Source organism: Diadema antillarum, unplaced genomic scaffold, assembly GCF_040938485.1.
Source record: "Diadema antillarum isolate AM-2024a unplaced genomic scaffold, OU_Dant_1.0 scf00000018, whole genome shotgun sequence".
Taxonomy (NCBI): domain Eukaryota; kingdom Metazoa; phylum Echinodermata; class Echinoidea; order Diadematoida; family Diadematidae; genus Diadema; species Diadema antillarum.
The window spans coordinates 2,346,746-2,371,596 of record NW_027270907.1 but is presented as its reverse complement, the minus strand read 5'-3'; the positions used below and the strand labels follow the sequence as shown (position 1 = coordinate 2,371,596).

Sequence of the window (24,851 nt, the reverse complement as noted above, 5' to 3'; positions counted from 1 at the left end):
CCTTTTAAGTAAGTAGAAGTCTACATTGCATCAGCTAGGCGTTGATTGCAATAATACAGAAAATTACTCAGCATATGGTTTGCAAAGGTAACATTGAAACACGAGTATAGTGACTAAGTGTACTGTCAGAAGTTATAATGTAATCTGTGATAAAGTTTATTTCATGTGGATGTGGATGTGGATGAACAGAATAAGATTCTTTTGTAGTTCATACGGGTGTTGCACAGTGCAAGTCCAATTCACAGCATGCAAAATTGCATGAGCGTCCATGCCTCAGTTTGATGGTAAGGTACTGAAGGAAAATAATGGTCTGACAATGTGTCAGTTGTATTCAGTGAGATATGATCCCTTACTATGATGTCTTGACCAGTGAAATAACCTTTTTTCTTGGGCATGTTTTTGTCCATTTACCTGATAGTGGAGTTGTATAATGTTTCATTTAAGTCCTCTAAATGATGTAAAATATTGTTACAGCCATGTCATGTGTTTCCACATGAAGGCAAGACCACTCTTTGTAATATTTATGTCATACTTAATGATGTTTCCATTTTCCCACTGGAAAGAAAAAAAAAATGCTGACAAACCGTATTATGAGAGATACAGAAATACACATATCAGTCGTTTCCAAATGCATTGGGATACACAGTGTACAGTGATTTGTGTTATGTATCAGTGACAGTGTATGAAATGGAATATGGACTTGCATTATTTTGAAGAGGAAGTGATTGGAGGGAGTGCTATCATGGTGTGCGGTATGATGATTTGAGATGTCTTATTCTTCTACAGGGCCATAATGAAAAGCAGAAACAAAATACATGTACATGTACCTTTCTTGAGTAAAATCAACAGTGGATACATATTCAACAGAAGACACTCAACAGACACCTTCATTTGATTTACATGCAAAAGATGTTCTCCAGTGTTGAATTTGTCTTCTGCATTAAAGTACAATTTCACACCATTTTCAAGTTGATATAGACATGGTAAAAATCAGGTGCACCAAATGGTGGTAATTTCAGCATGATCTGACAGGATATTTATGGGGATTTAAAGTTTGTTTGTTTTTTTCTCATATTTGGTCACAACCACATCTCAAAAATAACTGAGGTAATAATGTCATGAACTCGCAACTTTCCTAGTGCTTCCTGTACAAAAATATGAACATCATAAAAATTTTGAGTAAGCCCCGGTATACACTACAAAAATTTACACTGATACAACAAGATTTTCTAAGGTACAACTCACTACATGAAGAGCGAGGTAATTTCGGAGGTAACCCATCAAAATGTCATTTCATTCCATAATAATGTATTTGCTTTGTCCATTGCAAGATTTCATTTATGTGAAATTTCCTGTGGTACATGAACAACTTACTATACATAGCGAAGTAATTTCAGAAGTTTCATCAGTGCGATATGAACACATCAAAATGTCATTATTATTCAATATTCATTTTGATTGTCTGATACAAGATTTAATTTATGTTACATTTTCTATGGCACAACTTTCTACACAGAGCGAGGTAATTTGGAGGTTTCATCAGTGTGAGTAATTTACAGGTCGAACTCATGTATGTATCTCATACATGTATTTGTTTCATCTGTTACAGGATTGAACAAAAAACAATTTAAAAAAAATGGGGAAGGGGGTACGCTCGACTTCCCAAAACACGCTTCGAGGATATGCAACCAGACACACATTTTGTAAATACGTTACACGTACACAAACCTGTGGCGCACATAGCACCTCATCAAATGTAACACCAAAGGTAGGACCTACAATACTGGCATATAAACTCTTCGGGTAAGACTGCACAGCGTGTTACAGTGTGTGTACCAATTTATGTAACTGGACTTGATTATCATGTTTCATTATTTGCAAATAAATCGCAGAATGCCAGCATTATGCACGCAATATCATCACTCTCTTGGAAAATGTAAAAGCTCATAAATTCATACGGATATTTTTTACAATTGTGTATTTACTTGCCGATCCATTACTGTTGTACTTGTTCTAAAAAGCAAATGTCATCATTATACACATAAACGTGACAAAGACCTGTTAATGATGTGCTTGTGGGGTCAGCCAGATCAAAGTAATGTTGAGTTTCGATATTGATTTCAATGTCGGCATAATCCTCAGTCTTAAGATTCCAAGTTATACCAATTTTGGCTGCCATATTCCCCCTCTGTGTTCCGTGTTCACATTTGTGATACCGTGTATGTATAAAGTAAGCACGTTATTCCTACGGATAGCGTCATCTGATTTTTGATACATGGTGCTATCTGTGAACTTCAGACAGATCAGTATCAAGTCCAATGTAGGCCATATATCTAGGTTCATCATGTTTTAGGAATGAGGACCTCTGAATACCAAAGTAGCGATGTAAACATTTGGGATATTTACCGAGTCTACATGGACTGAGATCAATATCGTCCGTTCTAATTCGAGGATGTCCTCGGTTTGAATGAAAGGTCCAAAGCAGTATATCAGATGTACGCAGTGAGGTCCATTTCTATATCTGTATGAATAGTGGTGAATAGGTCTACTGGTAGTTTGCCAGTCGTTAACATTCTCATTTCTGCACAATTACGAACAAAGATGGCGCATGTTTTATAAGTAAATGTCACCATTGTATGCTTCTCATGACCGAATTTGATGTCAACTTAGTGTATTTTACGAGTGGTGTGCTCCTTACACAGCAAGGAGGAAGTTTACAATGATTGTACATTTAGATTATTGCAAAACTTGTAAATCCCTTTAATTCTTAATACTACCAGACCAAAACAGGCGATAACCGCTCTGTCGAAAGATATTATAAAACGCTCCCCAAATCCTTCATCGTCTTGAAATGGCAGACAATTAGGATGGCAGACGTCGACATGTGATAGGGCCTATGTCATAAAACGTCTTTAAGGTTCAAGGTTTGTCAGTGGTGGGCTGGAAACGTTACTCACACTCTGTATCAAAGGAAGTAAGCATTAAAGCTCCTACATAAAGATAATGGCTACTAGCCATAGAAAACAGGTTCATAAAAGTTTGCTCGAAAAGGATCTTGGGACATGTTTGTTAAATTATAGGTCAGCAGTTGCGATCTTACAAATTTAATTTGTAAAGGGAGACAAATTGAAGAAAACTCACACCTCAACCTTCTGCTCTCTGCTCAATAATCTCTTGCTTTCACGTTTACAACTTTTTACTGCAGTAGCAGTCATCTACCCACTTCTGAGACATCGACATAACTGCCTTGGTGGTTACGTAATTATCAGTGTTATCGAATGTGAAGAAGAGCGTGTTTGTTGTGTGAATAAAGACCGTACCATTATTCTTGTATTTGCAGACAGGGAATCAATGTCCTTTTATATGTATTGGAGGACGTACTGTGACATAATGTTCCTGGATACGGACTGAAGAGCGAGTCAGGAAATAAATACAGAAGTCCTAAGTAAACAGTTCAGAAGTAAACAGGTCTGGACTATCTTAAAACGGCCAGTCGTGCTATCAACATGCACGGAGGTGGAAAAGACCTCCCTGCAACATGTAACAAATCAGTACCTGACAGTCGATCTATAATAATCTCCAGTGATCTTCTTGTTCTGCTGTAGTGCGTTATAGTGTAATATCATTTTTTAAGGGGTGGGAGTAGGGGAGAGAGACATGGGCCTACATTCTGTTTGTTGTTGTTGTTGTTGTTGTTTGTTTGTTTGTTTGTTTGTTTGTTTGGAGGGGGAGGGGGGAGACTCCAAAAGACATGTTCAACGTGCTAGAATTGGGAAAGCCCGACAAATCTTAAATGGTGCAAATCAGTAGGCCTACATGACCATGATGGAAACGGTAATACATGTATGCTAAATATGCTTTATGAAGCCACAACACACAAGAAAAGAAAGCAATACAAAATCTGTACGAAAGTAATATACATTTCAAATGGCTAAGAATTCAGGAATATATTGACTATAAGACATGCAATTAGTACAGATTGCTGTTTTCTGACACCAAGGCGTAACTCTGATCACCGACTGTCCCAAAACAATGACTATTAACATTAAATTTTCATACATTCAGGTATAATTCTAATCTTCGATTGTCTAAAAATAATGAATATAAACATAGAATGCCCGGATAGAATGCCAAATTTAGAGGAGGGCCTAATTTCGAGTCGATCAGTAAAGAGCGCATATACGTCCTCATGGACACACCTGAGGCACTGATTTCTGAGGATCAAATTTTGTCTGCACCTTCAATACATATAAACTTTCTATGACTGATACAAAAATAACTGGAGAGGAAACGATATCCCTTCCTCATCAAGAGGTTCATTCACTTGGCGACAGCAGCTTCTCTCAATGTCTCGACAGCCTGAGCGGCTCTGAGGACGGTGGTCTCTTCAAAGTGCCTTCCTACCAGCATGAGTCCAACAGGTAAGCCGTCCAGGAATCCGGCGTTGACGCTGATGGCGGGGTGACCAGTTAAGTTGGCGGCCATGGTATTACTTGTCATCTCCATGCATTTTGTGAAGTAGCCTATAGGCAAAATCACGGTTTACGCCATTCAAGTTGACACGCAAAGCATTCTTTGTGCACAATAATTCGGTTAACAAATAACATCTCAAGATTTTCGAGTGTTCAATGGAAACGGTTGCTTATTTTTTTTTTTACATTTTTTATTGCGATGATTCTGACGTGTGACAATCGTATAAGGTCAATGTTTGTTTGTTTGTTTTTTTGCAATTCTTCAAAATACTTTTATTCACGTCACTTTTCTCGACTACTATATAGAGACGTCGTGTTTTAAACCAAATGGCTAGTGAAAAACCATTTGTTTATCACTTCTTCAATTGGTTTTTTTCCCCCTTGGTTTTTTTTTTCCCAATAGAGTCGTCATGTAGTCAAGATTCGGCGCAATATTGATCTATACTTAGCTCTTCACTATCCTTGTTAACCTGTGTAATTTAATATGACTGTATGAGTGAAAGCGAAAAGTATTGACTGAAGTGTTGTGACATGCAAGATGAAATGACAAATTAAACAACTGAAGCTTCAAACATCAATGGCCTCCACATATACCTGACAATGAGTCGTCCTTATGAATGAGCTCAGATGCTGTAAACGGAATGGTGGGCATGGCTACGACATCTACTTCCTCTAGCGCCCGATCATAGGCCTGGCGAAGGTTGAAGACGAGGTTACGGGCCCTGGCATACACTTGATTGCCGTAATACCTGTGTAGGTACTCCCCTTCCACAGAGAACATCTGAAAGACACGGACAGTCAAAAATGAAGTATGCACAAGAAATGAACTAAAATATGATTACAAATTAGCACTTATCACCAATTTTCTTCAAGTACTTCGATGTCGAGGAATAATGGACAACGTTCACGTCACCGTTGTCGCTTGTGCTAATAAGTTTCTATCTCTAAAAACATACAGATCAGAAAACCACAACAGCAACACAAGACTAACTTCGATCACTGAGTTGTTTTCGTATTTTACTTCTTTCTTACCTTCAATGCCTCTGATAGATCGTTGGGTCTGCTTGCAATCATTTTCTTGGATGCGATTCCGAAGCTCGTGGGATAATAGCCAATATGTCCCATACCAATTCCTTTCATTGCAGAACAAAATTCAAAATATACCACATCATTATGACTGAACGAAATAACGAAATATTTACAAAGCAACGAAACAAAATAGAACATAATTCGTAGTTTTGATAATTCATGATAGCCTTAACAAAACATATGTTAGGAATAGAATATGATCATCTAAAGCATTACGGTCACAAAGGTTTGTACGAACGATGTGTTCGAACGAATACCAATGTTAGTACGAATTCTGATGTTCGTACGGCCGCCTTGCGAAGAGAGAGTTTCGTACGAAGTTAAAAAAAAATCTTGGACCAGGCCATTGACCAGGCTAAGAACTAACGCTAACGTTGGTTTCGTGCGGCCTTCTTAAGAAGATCTTACGAAATTGTCTAAAAATCGTTCGTACGGCGTTCGTAGCAGTTCTTCATGGTATTTGTGACCGAGCCATTAACTTCATTCTTGTTCCATTTTGCACATATCAACGCTAAGCCAACAGTTCCATTTCTAATCTTTATTGTTACTAATCCGTATGTATTGATAGAATTACTCTAAACCCATTACTTATTCCTCACATGTTTCTCTCTTGCATTCAATGAGTAAGGAATGCATCCTATCGTAACTTCATAATTGAATTCTACTTTTGCTAGATTTGTTTTCCCACTAAATTAGTAATATGATATTGGAATATAACATGATATGCTCTGTTAACTGTCTGTACTTCCAGAAGAGCTAATGAAATTGAGGATGATGAACAAACAATTGGAAGTAAAAACATTCTCTCTCTGATTGATATTTCTGAATCTCCAATTCTCGGTCTCAAAATCAGAAAAGTAATTCGAAAATTCCCATATGACCGTCGTCATCTCTTCTGAGACATTAATGAGCTTTAGATTTGCGACGCGAACGTAAAGACGAAGGTTGCTTTGACAGATCTTCTCTCTCCCTGCGTCGTGTGGCAAAGTAGCTTTATAGACTTTACCAAGATGTAGCCTAGCGCTCCCGGTAAGCGTTCGCCCTAATGATATCCATCAAGTATCTTCTCTGCGTCGTGAATTTGAGCGGACACTAAAATGGCTCAGAGTCGTTATAAAAACTCGAGATGACGCGAAATCAATTTTGATAAGCGATCTTGCGCATACTCACATGTTTTGTGTGTGTTTCCCTCTTAACGTCTGCGTCGCAAATCTTAAGCTCCCTAGTAAATGCGTTTCCTCATGTTCACAAAGTCTTTGTTATTATTATTGTTGTGTTGGTGCTGGTGATGATGATGTTCGGTTAATTATGATATTTTTCCTACCCCGTAAGCAACCCAGTTAACCCCCTCCAAAATGTGGCAGGAATAAAGACGCAATGCACCAAGTTATTGGTGCATTATTGCGATCGGCGCACGGGTTGGGGCAAAGGATGGGGTGTATCTTAATATAATGTTGAAATCAAAGATGCTTTCATATTCATTTAGACTGAAGAAATAGTTTGCACATATTTAGCAACACTTACGCTTGAGCAGCTATCGTTTCGAGTTTGATCTTATGAACCATATAGGCTATATTGCTGACGTGACTTCAGGTCAAATATATATATATATATATATATATATATATATATATATATATATATATGATTTGTTTCATAACGTCGACACTGCACCATTAACCCAACCCATCACCAATTACCCTTCTTCTGTGAAATATTATGTTACCCAGAATAGATATGAAACAATAACTTACCTCCGAAGCGAATCATGTTTTCATAGCAACCCTGCGCAGTTGCGCCCCAGATCAATGGAGCTGTGCCATAATAACAGAAACATTTATGGTAAAACTCTAAATAAACACACGTTTGTATTGTGATACATATACTGGTATACAATAAATGTGTGTGTGTGTGAGAGCACGTGATTACTGAATTCATCAGTATCCATAAATCATTTCAATGACTATTTCGGCCCAGAATTTCATTTCAGAGAAAAGCATCAAATAACAATAGCTTATTAAACGTGTATAGGCACAGGACTAACGTCACTTGGACGAAAATGTCATCGTTAAAGTCCCCAAACGCACATTGATAAGATGTTAGTTGTCAATGAATATGAAACAGACAGGAGAAGAAAAAAAAGAAGACCAAGAAAATCAAATATTGTCAATGATAATAATGCAATACATTTACAAACAATCACAGAATAACTTGCAAAAATGGAAAGCACAAAATATGCCGCTTTATAAAGTCATAGTGGGACTTCTTTCTGATTCAATGATTCTAACGTATTACCAACTTTCTGTATAACACCGAATGCCCCACAATGCTGTTTTAGCCATAATGGCTGCTGACCTCAGAAGTACAATAAAAATCTACATGACGCATTGTCCGACCGTGAGAAATGAGATCAGCTTACACTGTACGTGAATCGGTATCGACACGTCTCTCACGATGCAACCCATGCCTGTCAGAGCTTCGATACTCTTCCTCACCAGAGAATCAACAGCTGGATTTGCTTTCGGCGATGCAAAACCCTCTTTCAGAATCCCGATCTTCATGCCCTGGGCGCTGCCAATTAGCAGCTGAGAGGTTAATAGAGGGAAACATGGTGTACTGATTTGTAAAAACAAAACAAAACAAAACAAAAAAGAGACATTCTTAACTTGGAGAAAAGGCACCATTTTAGTTTCTCTGCGTAAAAGCAGCTTTATACATCTAGATTAACATTATACTGTGATTTCCAACATTGTGATCACACCATATAGTTTGAGTGGTACAGGTCTTGTGGAATTCATCTCGGAGATCATGCATTCTGGCTTAAAGGATTACACGGTTCTCAACTAATATCATATCTCTCGACTCTATAGCACAGATATCACCTAATAGCATATCTATCTAGCATATTATAGATATCAACTAATATCCCAAAGGATAATAGGTTGGTTTAACATGTTTCTCTCGAATTGAGATAAAAATGGAAAGGAGACACAAAATAATTTCATCTGAAATCACAGCATTGTATACCGTTGCTGTATTTTTGCCTTTTCATTTCCAGAAAGTAGTCATCTGAATCTTGCAAGGGCATGGCATCTACTTTTTATGTTGTGACCATAACCATCTGTTCATATGCCGACCTGATTTTAAAGGGAAATGCAACTCCGATTCATTTGTGCAGGGCCGGCGGAACCGGGGGGGGGGGGGGGGGGGGGGTTGGGGGCGTACATAGGAATACATACGGTGTCACCACTTTGGGCCCCATTTTTTTACCCCGGAAGTGGCACTAGAAAAACAAAAATAGAATGAAACATTTGAGCTCGGTAAGGCCGTTGTTTTTGCGCTTGTTTGTTTCGTTTTGTTTTGTTTTGTTTTTGTTTTTTGCTTGTTATAATAGGTCATGAACCCCGGAAGTGCCCCCCCCTACATACACACACACACACACACACACACACACACACACACACACTTTTGAAAACGTGGGCGCCAGCCATGTTGTGAATTGAGTGAATGCAGAAATATTGTAAAAGTCATCTGTGAATCTTGAGGAAAATCGGACAATCCTATCAGGAGCATCAATTTGCAAAGTTTCGGTACAACATTAATGGATGAGATGAGAACAAAAGTTCGTGATGTCACAATCTATACGACAACAGAGAAAATATTATGAGAATTTGAACTATTTTCCCTTCTTCATGAATAGCACAGGAACACTACATTTCTTCCACTTGCTACAAAAATATGTTGACGATAATAGATTTGGGTCTCATTTCCCTTGTCAATTTGGAAAACTCAAATATAAAAATGAAATTCTAAGTTCTCACCTCCTGTGTATATTCAGGAACTTTGATATGTGGGTGCTGTCGTGGGTCCATCCCGTTGTCGTAGCCAGCTAGAACCTTTGCAAGGCAACAAAAGTTCGATCAACGAAAAAAAAAAGTGAAAGAAAGACAGGTACATAATCATTTATCCAGATTCCATGTTCTTCTGGCCAACACGAAAAAGCCTTGGGTACCTCTTGTGTGAAGGGCATATTCCTTGCAACCATGAATGTACGACAGCATTTGCTTGTTGAAGTAGTAAAATCGGATGAGTCAGTTTGCAATGTGTGAGTTTGTGAACACATTTCCCTTCAATTCTAATATCTTTTGCGTTCATCTGAATAAACGCAACTTAAAATAACTTTACTGAGTGAGAGTTGTGACTGACTGACACAGAATAGAAAACCACTGTGGCGGGAAAATTTGCAGTCCGTTACAAAGAAAAGAAAATACACGATGTACGTGCTTGTCGACACTATTGTGTATACTGCTCCCAAAACTAGCCGTCTATATAATATTGACGACAAATAGTAACAAACCAAAAGAAAAGCACCCCGAGAAGAATCAACAAGAAGAGGAAAAGTTTACCTCCATAAAGAGAGCACAGTCATGAACAGACCTAGTCATGGGCCCGAGGTGATCCACTGCCATCTCAATCCCCATCGCGCCAGTGTAAGGCACGAGACCATACGTCGGCTTCAGCCCTACGATGCCGGTCCAGCTGGCTGGTAGACGGACCGACCCACCCTGATCACCTCCGATAGCCATGTCCGCTTCGCCAACACTCACCTGTTGTTGGTCGAAGTCAAAGTCACACGACGAGTTGACAGTACATGTAATTAATGTCTGGTATGTGAGAATGCTACAGAGGGGAACTTACTTCAGGTTTTTTGAAAGAAATCCATCAACACTAAAAAAAAAATCAATAGCTAATGGTAAATCAACATCTTGAAGGTTGTTTCTCTTCCAATCTTTGTGTAAACGTTAAATTTAACAATGAATAAAAGTTTAAATCTAACACTCAAACTGTTACCATTTGCAAAATGGTAGTTCAATATTTTTGGTGCTAAACTGAACATTTTGAGTATTAGATTTAACATTTAACGAAAGGCATGGAGGAGTAATGACATTTTAAATGTTGCTGTACGGTTTCCTTTTTTTTTCAGAGTGAACCAAAATAATTGACAAACCTGACAGCAAGATGATTCTGTAAAACTGTCCAGAGACATCAAAAAACCAAAGCAAAACGAAAGCACGAGCAGGCTGCAAACGCCATAAAAGATGCTATATTACTTGAACATCAAGGATACAGAGATCCTTTAGTAATGCACTTCCTGGACTCAAAGCGAACGTCAACACAGTCATGTTCATTCAACTTACAGAAAATGTCCATCATCAGCCCTCTCCCTTTAAACAGGAAAACACAAGAGATATTTCACTTCGACAAACGCCTACAACGGTGCATTTCCCATGAGCACATCATGACTTGTGTTCTGTGGCTCATTCCATCAACTTACCACCACAGCACTACCAGAACTTGATCCTCCGGTACTACGACCGGTATCATGAGGGTTCTTGACAGGACCTTTAGCCGCGGTGGAACTTCCTCCGGAGAAACACAAGTTCTCACATACTGTCTTTCCAACGATAGTACCACCTATAGATTAAAATGGAATTTCGTTCAAGTGACTCACATACTGTCTTTCCAACGATAGTACCACCTATAGATAAAAATGAAATTTCGTCCAAGTGACACCAACGACCTACTGCACTGACATTTTCATATCTATCTTTTGCAGAACATTCAATTAACTCATCTAATTTTTTCTCTTTCCTTTACCAATGATAGACAAAGTTACACTTTTTATTTACATGGGGAGTTTCTCCCTTACATGCGAAGTTTCTTGTCGGTCTAGGTTTTGATTTGTCTTGAGAGACGGTCCTAATAGGCCTATGATATGAATACAAACGTGCGTTGCCAAGTAATCGATACAGAAGTTCTTTTGAACAAAATAGCTCAAATACAAACTCACGTAGGCCTCAAGAATCCAACGCTCTAAATTCGTTCGATTAAAAAGTAATCTAATAAGACCACGGGGAGGGACAAATCCACATGAGATAACAATTTTTAGTCTAATTGATTTAGAAATTAGATCCATTAGATTTGAAATTAATAATATTTTTTTTATTGGATTTGTCCCTCCTCATGGTCTATTAGATTACTTTTTAAGCTAACGAATTTAGAGTGAACAAGAAGCTTAATGAAGTAATTTATAAACAAAGTTGAAGACACACAAGATTGCAGTGGCTGAAATTCAGCGTATTTCTAGATGCTTTCACTTTTGCCCCTGATGTTTATATGCAAAAGGTTAACATGATTATAATGTTGTTACGCATATAACTGATCATCAGACAGAAATTTCTGTATTATTTTTTACTTTTCTCAATAGTTGAGCAAATTAGTCTTATTATACATGACTTTGTCTTGTCTTGGGCTTGACTTCTCTGGACTTATCAGGAATTAATTTTCCCTTTATCAGTCAACTATTCAGCATATTTGCTGAATGTTGGCCTCGAAAAGTTCATTTTTTCCCCTCCAGTTTGGGTCCGTATTGGAAGGTATACCCGCCTTGCTTTATTGTCTGTGTAGCAATTAGTAGGTCTATACAAACCTATATTGGGGGTTCTTCCGTCGTTATTAACGAATCACGAATCACTATCCAAATCACTGTAATTTTCTTTGTCTGCTCGATAGTACAGTGAACCCGCTTCGAACTGCCGTGGCATTGTTAGCATATCCTCTCTTTTTTTTCCTGATGGCACTCTGACTTTAAATCAGTACTTCAAAATCAATGATAACACTTTTTCAGTCCAATCAATGACTTATCATTAAAGGTATTGTTTGTCATTGGGAGCAGTGATCTAAAAAAAAAATCTTCAATTTATCACATTTGATGCAAATCTGTTGGTCAGTTGTATCACAAAACATCCTATACCACATTACGATTTTGCTGAGAAGCCTAAAATATATGGAGATATTACTATTTTCCTCATTAAACCATAACCGCAGATTACAACGATTGGTCGTATCACTAACTCACATTTTAGAACCATTTTGAAGCACTGTAGCTGGGTTTTTGTTTCATCTGTAAATGGTAAATAATGCCTTTAACTTCTATAAATGCCGAGGAAACATTTCGACAGGGCAAATACCCTGATCACACGTAAAACATGCCTATTACGAATCTTAACTATATAGGATTCACGTTTTGACGGCATCAAACAGACTCAGTTCTACAGCTATCGAGATGATTTCAAGCTCCAGTTGTAAGTTGTACTCTCTGTTTCCCTATAGGAACTACTGACCATCAAAATCACCATTGCATCTAAATAGCATCAGTAAGTATTTTCAGCCTCATAATGTTTGAGACTTTGCTATAAAATCGAATGATAATTTCATCCTTAAGATCATCAGACACAACCGAAAGGTCCGCTTCATAATTGGCAATTATTATTACAATTATCGTTATTAATACAATACTGCTGATCATCGTTATCAAAACAAGGGATCTCACAAAAAACACAATATATGTCTTTCATGTTGGGGCAAATAAATTCCATTTATAGCCTTTATGTAGATTGCTTTCGGGGCACTTTCATTTACAATAAATTGAATTTCATTTACAGCTCACACAATTGACGAATTGAAATTATAAAATGGAGAATTTAAAGGGGATGGCTAGTAACTGATCAGTGGGAATCAGTGGGAATGCCGTGGGAATTCCCGTACAGTGACGGGGCGATCGTTGAGGGGCCGTTAACGATCGCCCCATCACTGTACAGGCATGCTAACCTGGAAACATTAAACTGCACATTAATTGAATATGAGACTATTCTGAAACAAATAATTTTCACACAACAGTCAATAGATATATAATGTACTCTTAAATAAATCTCACAAGGATTAGAACAATCATTCCCCAGCATTCCCACTGATTCCCACTGATCAGTTACTGGCCATCCCCTTTAACAATCGAACGTACCTGCATCCAAAACTCTTGTGACTACTGTTGCGTCAAAATCGGGCGTGTAACCCTCGAGAGCATGACAGCCGTTCATCATTGGGACACCCGCTACAGCTACGTTGTCCTTGACCGCAACTCTCTTACCGGACAGTTTTCCGTTGTCTGCACCTTTGATATCACATCGCCAATACCTGCATGGTTCAGCACGTGATAAAACAAGCTTGTCTGTAGATGATATAGATAATATATATCGGATACTTTGTTGCATGAGGATGACGCGTTTGTATTCTTCACACGATGAAGCTTTTAGTATTCATTTCTATTACTTCAAATACGTTATTATATCATAAACTGAAACGATCATTAGATCATTAGTTGGTCTGGGGAGATTAGACAAAGTAATAAACGTAATCATGTACGACAGTGACATAGGGTGAAAGTGTCAAACGACTTTCTATTTAGGTGTACTTTTATAAGAAAGAGAAAAACGTACCAATGCAACACAAATTAAATTTGACTGGTAATGACACAATTCTCAGTCGGATTTTAGGAAATAAAAATAATATGGTGATAAATATAGTTGCCCTAATTTTTCATGATATTTAACATCACATCCCCTTATACCTCTCATCTAAAAAGGTGAGATTAAGTCAATTAGTAATTATTCAAATTATCAAATAAGAAATGTGATGACCATGCGTTAAGTGGGTTGTCCTTCTGTTCAGGCCTATAGCCAGGGAGACGTGGGTACTTCGTCGGCAACCTCGGCTCCACGAGGCACTCGATGGCGTTTATGGCATCAACGTGCTCTGTTATGGTCTTCTTGAAAGTCTGTCATATCAGAAAAACCAAATCATGTGTTCCATCTTAGAAGTACTAAACATTTCGTACATGGAATTTCGATAGAAAAAGCACACAGTGGTCAATAATCGTTTTCTTTTAATGCACTTCGGTCTTGAGCATCACCTTCTTTACACTTAGTGCTGTATAACTTGTATGAGAACATTACTACAATGTACTTCTAATGTCATAATCCCCTCCAAGCATCTGCTTACGATGATAGATGGTCTACAGTATACAATTTGTCTTTTGAACTGCATGCAATTAAGTAGGCCTACATACGATTAAGTTTGCATATATATATATGTCTATATATATACATATATATATATCAGGTTTCATTTAAAACAGCAGCAGTTGTAGTTTAATATTCACTGTATTGTATGTCATGTTGTATCATATCAATATATCGTAAAGTTTCCTATTCTTTTAAGCGAGAGTATTATTGATATTATTTGTTTTATGTCAATGTCTGTATATTTTTGATGTGCTGTTGTAGATATATTTTTTCTTATTTTTAATCATTATATGCTGAATTTACTGAATCTATGTTTTTGTTCTGTTATATTGCATACATGCGCGAACTTGCAGAATAACAGCCGATGGCTGGGCAATTGGTAAGTTCCCTGTTATTACCGTGTTGAAATAAAATTAAAATGAAATATATGCATAAAATAATACCCACTCGTTTTCAATTTGTATCATCATGGAATAATGTCGAATATTTTAGTTACTCATTTACCCGTTACAACTGTATATTTGTGTATGTGTGTGTGTGTGTGTGTGTGTGTGTGTGCGTGCGTGTGGGTGTGTGGCTGTTATGTGAGCAAACCGTAATATAAGGACACACACATTGGAGCGTAAAGATACTGAGCTATTAATAGCTGATGTGAACTTGTTGGTGAGGCTGCTGGTAGAAATGCTATGGTAGTTGGGTATATATACCTTTCATTTAGGCGAGCTCGCCTTTTACCTTGTTGGTATACCTATACCACAGAAAGTTGGATGTCGAAGGTTTGTGTTACTCTCAAAAGACTTAGACTTACCAATACAACTAACGACCTTCATGTTATTGGGGACACACTCCAGTATTCAACTTGATATTGGAGAGGCTATTGGAGAGGCTGTAGGTCTCGATAATAGTAATATAATACTATGTATAGGATTATTGCTTATCCCAATTATTTCAATGATCATCCATATCAGTGTGTTGTAAGTAATGAAAAATAAATATCCCGACGGAATCCCATTTTCTTTGCTCAATTTCCCACTATTAAAAAATATATGAACTTTAGATATTTGCAATCCAGTCTCATATAAAACCAGAATAATCAACACTTGAGCCAAATGGACTCTGTTTCATAAAAGCTGTTCGTAAAGTTACGAACAACTTACGAGCGACTGGTGATCAGTTCTTGTGCTGAATTATTGAAATTATGATAGGTAGGGCACATCGGAACTGATCACAGTCGCTCGTAAGTTGTTCGTAACTTTACGAACAGCTTTATGAAACAGGGCCCTGCTTATGGACAGTTTTAAAAATATCATTTTAGACAGTTAGAGGGCGACAATCTTCGTTTCTTACCTGAAGACTTTCTTCTTCCAAGTCGAAGCCGAGATCATTGGCTATTTCCTTGATCTGCTTATGAGTAGGAGGCCTCACAGATGGACAGACGAAGACTTCTATTTTGTGAAAACAATGAAAAAGATAAAAATACAAAGAAAACAATGACACGTGACAATAATGTATATATATATATATATATATATATGTATATATATATTTTTTTCAAATTAAAATGTTTTTATTTCTATATAAAGTAATACAAAGCAATATACATAACGCTTACATGAGTATAGGGAACATTGAATCACAATATGAAAAATTCAACAAAACATGAATACAATATAGGTTTTCCCATCCATTTTCGCACTCTTGTCGTTCAATTTCAAAGATTTATTATTCAATTTCATCCCGAGAAGCACGTGGAACGCAAATCCTAACTTCAGTTTCGTCAATTGTCATTGTAATTCGTTTATTGTCAAACATTTTCGAAGACATTCGTCAATTGTCTTTCAAATTCATCCCTCCCGCTGCCGGATCGCAGAATGTGAAGATCAAATTCGTTTTTGTTCACACAATTTCATGAATTCACAAAATTTCATCAAATTAGTCACATGTTGTCGATTCTTCATTTTGATGGTGAACCAACTTTAAGCCGATATATTTTTACTTTCTCTCGTAAATTGTATCGTTACACATTATTCCCTAACCATTTGCTAAGACAATACACACGAAAAACATGACTGCTAACCAAAATTGATTGAAGGATAAACGACAGTCAAAAGTCATAACCCAGGACAGTATGTCAGTGTCACCTTTTGAACTTTAACTCGTAATGTTCAGGTTTTAGCATCATAATGCATGGTTTACATTTTGTACCCTGGAAAGCAACAAACATAATTATGTTATCCATTCTTTGGCATTAAACAGGTTACAGTTCTACACTTAAATTTTGTCTTTAATCATGTTTGCCTGGAAATCGTTTGTCAGTGTTTTCGTTTGCGAGACGGTACGTCTGTTTGTATCAGTGTGTACTCGGGTTGCCTGTGTGTGTGTGTCTGTATCTGTGGTTATGTGTGTGTTTGTGTGTGTGTGTGTGTGTGTGTGTGTGTGTGTGTGTGTGTGTGTGTGTGTGTGTGTGTGTGTGTGTGCCTGGTAGGTAGCCTGGTAGGTGGGGGGGGGGACACTTGTGTTTATGTCAACTCCTGAATGTAAAATGTGAACGGTTACAGACAAAAATACATGGATGACTGGAAAATCACACCGGATAGAGATATGAGACGAATATGAATGAAAATTTGACGAAAATGATTGACAAAAGACGAAATCGATCCTGCTGTTTTGAGTGCTGCGAGTGAGACTGACGAATTTGAACTGTAAATGACGAAAATGTATACCTAATGACTAAATTGAATGGACTTCATTTGAAAATGAACGACCAAAGACGAATTTGAAAGTAAGATTGACCTATTCCCGACATCCTGCGACGAAATTGAAGTAAAAATTTGTGAAATTGAATGAAAAAAGTTTTAAAATGAATGGGAAAACCTATAATAATAATAATAATAATAATAATAATAATAATAATAATAATAATAATAATGATAATAATATCAACTTTGGTTTTTAGATAAATAAACAAGTAAGCAATACGATCCCATTTTGTAACTCTATATGGAACAGAGCAATTCAGTAGAGAAGCATAGCTCGTAAATTTTGTGAATTAGTACTCTAGGAGATGAGGGCATCTCATTTAAAGAAAGTCGCAGGGGAGTGGAAACTGCATTTGTGGTTATGGAGACAGAGGACAGTTATGTGAAGTTTTTGACTCAGGGGAAAAACATAAGGAAATGAAAAAAAAATGTTGGATAGCAAAAGATCATTATTTTAGCCCTTCTCCTCCACTGAAACTCACAATATGATATGCAAATCTTAGTAGTAAGCTCACATATGTCTCACTAACATAAAGCAACGGATTCTTATGACATCATGGACCGCTGCCATATTAAACCACAACGACGCATCTCTACATTCTCCATCTCCGATCCAGACACACATATACACCCACACAGTCGTGATGCAGGTATGTATATAGGCCCGAGGAACGTGCATTGGCATACTAGTACTGTAATACAAAAACCATTTACTGTTCGTATATGACGCTTGCGAATTATTTCTACATGTATGGAGGCTTCTACATAAGTAAGCGATGTCCAATTTCTGATACATTTATGGGTGACTCGGATTTTCTACCTGAGTGGTTAATGTATTTCTACATTAGTCATGTGTTTGGCGTGCAGGCGTTTGTCCTCGATCTTTGCATGGATATTTCCTCTACGCCCAGCGATATCTACGCATGTCTGCACCCAACCAAAACAAGTCGACTTATTTTCTTACAACGTATTAATTAACGTAGTGTCATATCAGAATCTGTCATAAAATTGTTATAAGGCACAGTGCACGACAAGATGAGAAGTACCGAGGCAGCCGTTCAGGATTGTTGGATTTATTAGAAGGTCCAATAACATACAAATGCATTTGCTGTTCGGAAGGCAAGTGGGCGACTCTCTTATTGTGCGCACCATTCACGTGCTGGCATGAATGGGAGATTCTAATGTGAATACACACCGCGATGGGCAACACGTACTGACAACGTTCGCGCAGAAGCCGCTCTCACTATCGACTTTTTGAAGAGTACATTGTGACATAAACATATTATACACACGTGATGAATGTAAAAATGCACATGAGTACACAAACACTACCTTTCTCAGAGCTTTTAGCACCAGCGGAGTCAGATTTATTGGCCATTTCTGCAAAATATTCAATGCACCTAAAGCATGACCAACGTGTGGACGTCTAGGCATTTACCTTGCTCAACAAGGGCCTTAGCCTGTTTGTATTTGCTCGCGTCTAGCGCATTATGCACATTTGGAATAATAAAGGTCAATGTGTCAAGGATCAGTATGCGTCACTGGATATTGCGAGGGGCTTCTTCTTTGCATGACTGACTGATATATTATGATGTATTATTACTCATATATACTCTCTTGTAGTTGGTAAAAAAACCGCCAGTCGAATTTGCTATCACGCGATGTCAAATTTTCACATCTTAAAAAGACGGAGAGATCAAAGTTGTTGGTTTTCTTTTACAATGTTAGAATATTCCATAGCCTGTTTTTATACACTTACAAAATCTACATTGTCACTAGTTTATTGCTACTTCAGGTTTTCCCGGCCAATTTCGCACTTTTGTCAGTCCATTTCCTTAGTACTGCATTCAATTATTTTTCAAAATTTAGCGTAGACGACATATTCGGTATTTCATTTCTATGATCTCTTCATTCAAATTCATTTTTTTAGCATTCAAACTACCTTTTACGTCATTCTAATTAACACTTTTTCAGCTGAAATTCTTAAGACAAGCACTACATTTCGTTATTCGTTCAAGTTCAATAACTATTCAAAATGATATACATTAGTCACGTGATCACGCATATGCTGCGCTCGTTCATTCGAATTAATTTTTGGGCATCCAATTTAACATGTTTTGCAGTGAATTTAGCACATATGTTTATGCTTTGGTTCTTCCTTTATTTTTTTCATCATATAGTTATTGTTTTGTAAGCATCATTACATTTCATATTTTCGTATTCATTTTAGAGATTTTGGCAACAGTTTTTTTTTATATGCTTATTGAGTCTCCCAGTCCGAAGATGTCCCAAGTGCATGTGGCCACAACTTATATGGCCGTTGGGCGATTTATTCTGAGTGTGTCGGCCAGTTCTAGGAAGTCAAAGATATGATCATCAAAATTGATGTTCCTATATTCTTTCTCTCCGTCTTCTTGAGATATACGTCTGTATCTAACTTGTGCAGTCATGACTGCAAAAAGATGAAGTTTCTGAGTGGAAATTAGGATAATGACAAGTATGAGTGAAAATGGACGTTACAGAACAACAAACTCGAATTTTATAGTGACGTCAGGGATCACTCGAAGATTTTGGAGTGATCCCAGTGACTGAAAATGAAACAAAAAGTCACCGTGATAGAAATACAAGTATAAATGTTCTCACCTTTTCAAAAAAGAAATAACATGATGTCAATTTGAATGAAAAATGTTTGGAATTTGACTGCCTATTCGCGAAATAAATGACTCAAATACCCTTTTATGCGAGTGGTGGCGAATTTGAATGAACGTAGACTACCAGCCAATTTAGATACTCTTATAACGAATTTGAAAGCCACATGTGCAAATTCAATTGATCGGAATGCTAAATTGAAAGCACAAGTTGCAATTTTGAATGACAGACTGTGCGATAACGAGGGTTTTTGCTAAATTGAAGAACCTTCTATCAAATGGACTGACAAAAGTGCGAAATTGGGCGGGAAGCGAATATTTTTTTCGCGGCAGGGAAGGCCTATATTGCCCTAGTGGTGACACGACATCTGCTCCTGCGAGAGTTGCTCCGGTCTTATTTTCTCCAAGGACGTAAACCTATATCACAGCCTTAACCCTAAAACCATAAATTATGATTTTAGGGTTAGGGTTGTGATTAGGTTTAAGCTTGATGTGAGGATTAGGATCAGGGTTAGGTTTGGGGTTTGTGGGTCGAGTTTATGTTTGCTTAGATATTTCACTGGAGCAATTGTCGGACGACCCGATCTCATGGAACCTGCCCGAGTACATTAATCACTGTTACCCGGACTGTGTAAGAGTTCTGTGACTGTTAACACCGCCGTTCCTAGCTGCCCTCTCCTTTCAATGCCTAGCACTATGCACGCGTAATAATTTCTCGATATAATACTTGTGCGGGCCGCCGTTCGATCCATCATTTATAGCGTACTCTTGTGTCTTGTGGTATCTTATCATGTCAGTCTTGTCTCATGTCGGTGTTCTCCTTATAAAACTCAACAGAACGTGGCCTATTTTTGCACTGATATTCTTCCTCAGATGGACCCGCTTAGAACTGATATGATTAAATCATAGAGTGATTCATGACAACGGAAATTTGTTTTTCACCGCAGTAGTCGCTACAAAACAAAAATACTTATTATACAATACTAGAAGCATACAACAAATACTAGAAGCCTATATAGGTACTGTCTTTCAGTGGGTTCCTCCCTTTTTCATCAATTTAATGTGGACTCATTGGTGGATATTATTTTAATTGTTTAATTCACGATGTGTCATCTTCACATTTCCCTTTGTCATGAAACAAGTGTATTGTATAAATTATTAATGATTTTGTCGGAAAATAAGATGTGCAACCTCCCCACCCCCATGAGCATTTTCCCTGACAGCCCCCCCCCCCCGCCACACACATACACACACACATAAACACGTTTTGTGGTCTCAAGTCTTACACCTGTATATAAAGCGGACCAATCCGAGTCCGTCATGAGTGATACTTACCGCATAACATATACTACAAAATATCGGGGTAGTGTTTACAAAATACAAGTATACATCTAATCTAGAAGCTAAACATGCTCTCTTTATAGCTTAATAATCTTTAAAAACACGTGAAAAAAACTAGTGAAGAAACTGTGTAGTCTTTCGTTTATGACCTTTGAGCGGAATTTCAGCAGGACTTGCACCCCTTGTACATTTCAGGACTGGAGTGTAATTAATTGGTCTGGACATACTGTAATAGAATAATAGATGAAACACGAAAGATGCTGGATATTTAGTGTATTTTATGTATGTACACATGTGACAGAGCAAGTGGATCAATCCTGTGTCATACATGCACCACAAATTGATGATATTGAATATCAGCCATTTGAAAGGATGACATTTCATTTTACAGCATACAGCATATAGTTAGTGCATCACTACTGCAGCCGCCATATTGGCTCTATATATAAAAGGTGATCATTCAGCAGAAAACTGTCTTCTCCTTTGCAAACCATAATATTAAGGGATACAAAGAAATTGTTGAGTTCGCAAACCATAATATAAAGAAATACAAAGAAGATGTTGAGTCTTTGGAAATTTGTGGAAAGTTTCGGCTGTTTCCCAGTACAAACTGTTACAGTTAAATATATAAGAAATGTCGAGTCTGGGGAAACTTATGGAAAGTTTTGGGAAGGGTGCTAGTCCCAGAGAGGAGGGAGAAGCACCACACGTATATACATGGGATTTTCCATCATGACCAGCCAGGTGGTAGTGGACAGTCGCTAAGACAAAGAAGAGTGTAGTCTAGTGGTCAGCCTGATGGTCACTTTTGAACAGGCATGATCATGGCCTAAAGCCATGTAACCGACAACTGATTGGAGGATGGTTTGCATGAATTATTAAGGGGTGGAGCATGTAAATGCTATTATATTCATCATGTTGTTGCTAGGTGTTGCTAGGTGGTGCTAGACAAAATTTTCCATAGCACCATGTGCTGCACCCTCAGAATCATTATAAATAGAATGATTTATTTCTTTGAAGTTAGTTGATTCGAGCATTCATGTATTCATCGGTCACTCATTGAGTGGGAGATACCCACTCTCTTATACCGCACCGGAAGACTTGTGAACTTCATCTACAAGACAATAAACGACCATCTTTGTACATATTGTACATCACTGTCTGCTTTGAAGTTCTTCAAAGTGTCATCGTGTGGTTGTTGAGCGTGAAAGGTACGCCAGTGTGCTGAGAATGCGGCATTGCTGAAAACCATCCAGTTACAGTATATATATATCCATTTTAATTCAACGCGTGTGTCTTTGCTTTTTCAGGTTACTGTGGTGTAAATGGCATTAAATAATGTAGAGCACTCTTTGATCTGTGTGATAACTAACTTTTGATCGCAATAAAAACCATACTTTGTACTGTATCATCAGCTGATGTATGACACTCACCTTGCACAAAGCTCGTGCTATATACGTCTACGCCATTGATACTCAGGACAGGTATAATATTGGCCAATGTTGACACTTGGAACAATGTTTCTGAAGGTTGATAGAAATCATCATATTATCAAGTTGCTCTTATGCTGTTTATATAATAATAATAATGATAATGATAATAATAATAATAATAATAATAATAATAATAATAATGATAATAATAATAATAATAATAATAATAATAATGATAATAATAATAATAATAATGATAATGATAATAATAATAATAATAATAATAATAATAATAATAATGATGATGATAATAATAATAATAATAATAATAATAATGATAATAATAATAATAATAATAATAATAATAATAATAATAAGGTCTTATTTATCCAGGGTAGTCTCTTCAGTGTTGCCACTGCTCTACCAGAGGGCCCTGCCATTATTATTACCCCAGCGTTGCCAGGTACCCATTTATACACCTGGGTCGAGAGGGACATTGTGGGTAAAAACATCTTATCCAAGGACGTAAGCACTGGGCGAGAATAGAACTCGGGTCCTCCGACTGGGAGTCGAGAGCCTTGCCACAGCGCCCCCATATTTGTTCTTCTCTTGGGATTGCGGGACGCGATTTTTTTTTCCGTAACCCTAACGCGTCGAAAGTGCCAATTGTGTCACTTGAGCAAAGACTATCAGTGTACAAGTTGGTTTTTGTACGCATGTGCGTGGACTTTGCATGACTTGGGCAGTTAGGCGTTGAGTTTGTACTGTATATACACAGTACCATTGGCATGGTCGTCTGCTAACTACAGAATCCGATTACAATGTGAGAATGGGACGCCGTCCTTCAAACAGAAACATAACAACGGGTTTATGTGTATATGGGTATGTGTATGCGTGTGTTTGTGTGTGTGTGTGTGTGCGTGTGTGTGTGTGTGTGTGTGGTTTACACTTCACATGTCATCGGCATCGCGTTCGCCTTTGCCTTAGCTTATAGGTGGTATTTCTGTGGTTTTGTTCGCCGTCTGCTGACACTTTTCCTGTGTCTCGCAAGACTTTCGTTTCTAGGATGCATGCAAACTCGACGTCGTCATCAATATCTTGCAAAAAGTAAATTGGAAATGTAATTGAAGCTTGGAATAAATTATAATCAGAGTATTATATATTTAGGCTAACAGCTGCAGCGATTGCTATTGTTATTAACATTGATCATGTTTATTAAGCCCCACAAAATCAGATTCGAAGTGGGCATTGGGTCTTGGGTAACATGGATTAACTACTGGGTTAATTTGGGTTTATCCTCCGACTTCACGATGATTCAGAAAGCCGTAGTATAGGCTCCTTTTTAGTTCAGGTTCATGTATATCAAGGTATATGATTACATTCTCAATAATATAACATCCAAGATGAAGATGGGGGAGGGAAGAGAAACTGTGGGGGGGGGGGGAGCTATAGTAATCATCGATTTTGATCGATAATCTCTCTATAAATAGTTTAATTTAATCAGCTTTTGAGGGCATTTTGGATCGGCCAAAAATCAAAAGATGTGCTATTTCCAACAAATTCTATTCATTTTCCCAGTCCATACATGTACAAAATTGCTCTAATATCACGGTTTGAATTGCTCTATCATATATTTTTTTTTTTAATTTTCACTTTATCATTGCCAACCCTATAGTACTTTTCATCACGTACCATCGTAATCTCTACCACCACGACCATCATTGAAGGAAACCAAAACCCAAAAAGAAATGTGGATTGAGTGAAAGCAGCAACATTGGTAGAAAACATCAGTGAAAGTTTAAGGAAAATTGGGCAATCGATGCAAAAGTTATGAATTTTTAACGTTTTGATGTTGGAACCACTGGCTGCATGACATCATGTGTGGGCAACAACATAAAGAAAATATAAAGAAAACAAACATGTTTTCACTTTTCTTGAGTAATGGAAGAGCATTTGATTAACCACTTTCAGAAAGTAGGGGGAATGATTACTACCCTTAACATAAATTATGTCAGTATCAATTAAGTTGAGGGAATGTGTAATTTTACTGATTTTTTTTTTTTGGTGGAATTCTTTTCATATTTTCTTTACATTGTTGTCCACTAAAGACTTCATGGTCTCTATAGTAGTCTCTTTATTAAGTGATTACAACACCAAAATATAAAAACGAATAACTTTTGATTGTCCG

The 24,851-nt window shown here is 37.4% G+C and overlaps 1 protein-coding gene across 1 annotated transcript; it reads right to left on the bottom strand.

Moving 5' to 3' along the window:
* Positions 1-890: 890 nt before the first annotated feature.
* On the bottom strand, positions 891-18,692 carry LOC139728146 (amidase-like). Its single transcript, XM_071639116.1, has 12 exons — positions 18,574-18,692; positions 15,830-15,927; positions 14,099-14,235; positions 13,423-13,595; positions 10,897-11,036; positions 9,968-10,168; positions 9,383-9,457; positions 7,981-8,146; positions 7,316-7,375; positions 5,505-5,605; positions 5,067-5,253; positions 891-4,523 (listed from the first exon to the last, which is right to left on the bottom strand). Exons 1-12 carry the CDS (start codon positions 18,617-18,619, stop codon positions 4,321-4,323), a joined length of 1,587 nt encoding a protein of 528 aa, XP_071495217.1. The 5' UTR covers positions 18,620-18,692; the 3' UTR covers positions 891-4,320.
* Between the last annotated feature and the right edge of the window lie 6,159 nt (positions 18,693-24,851).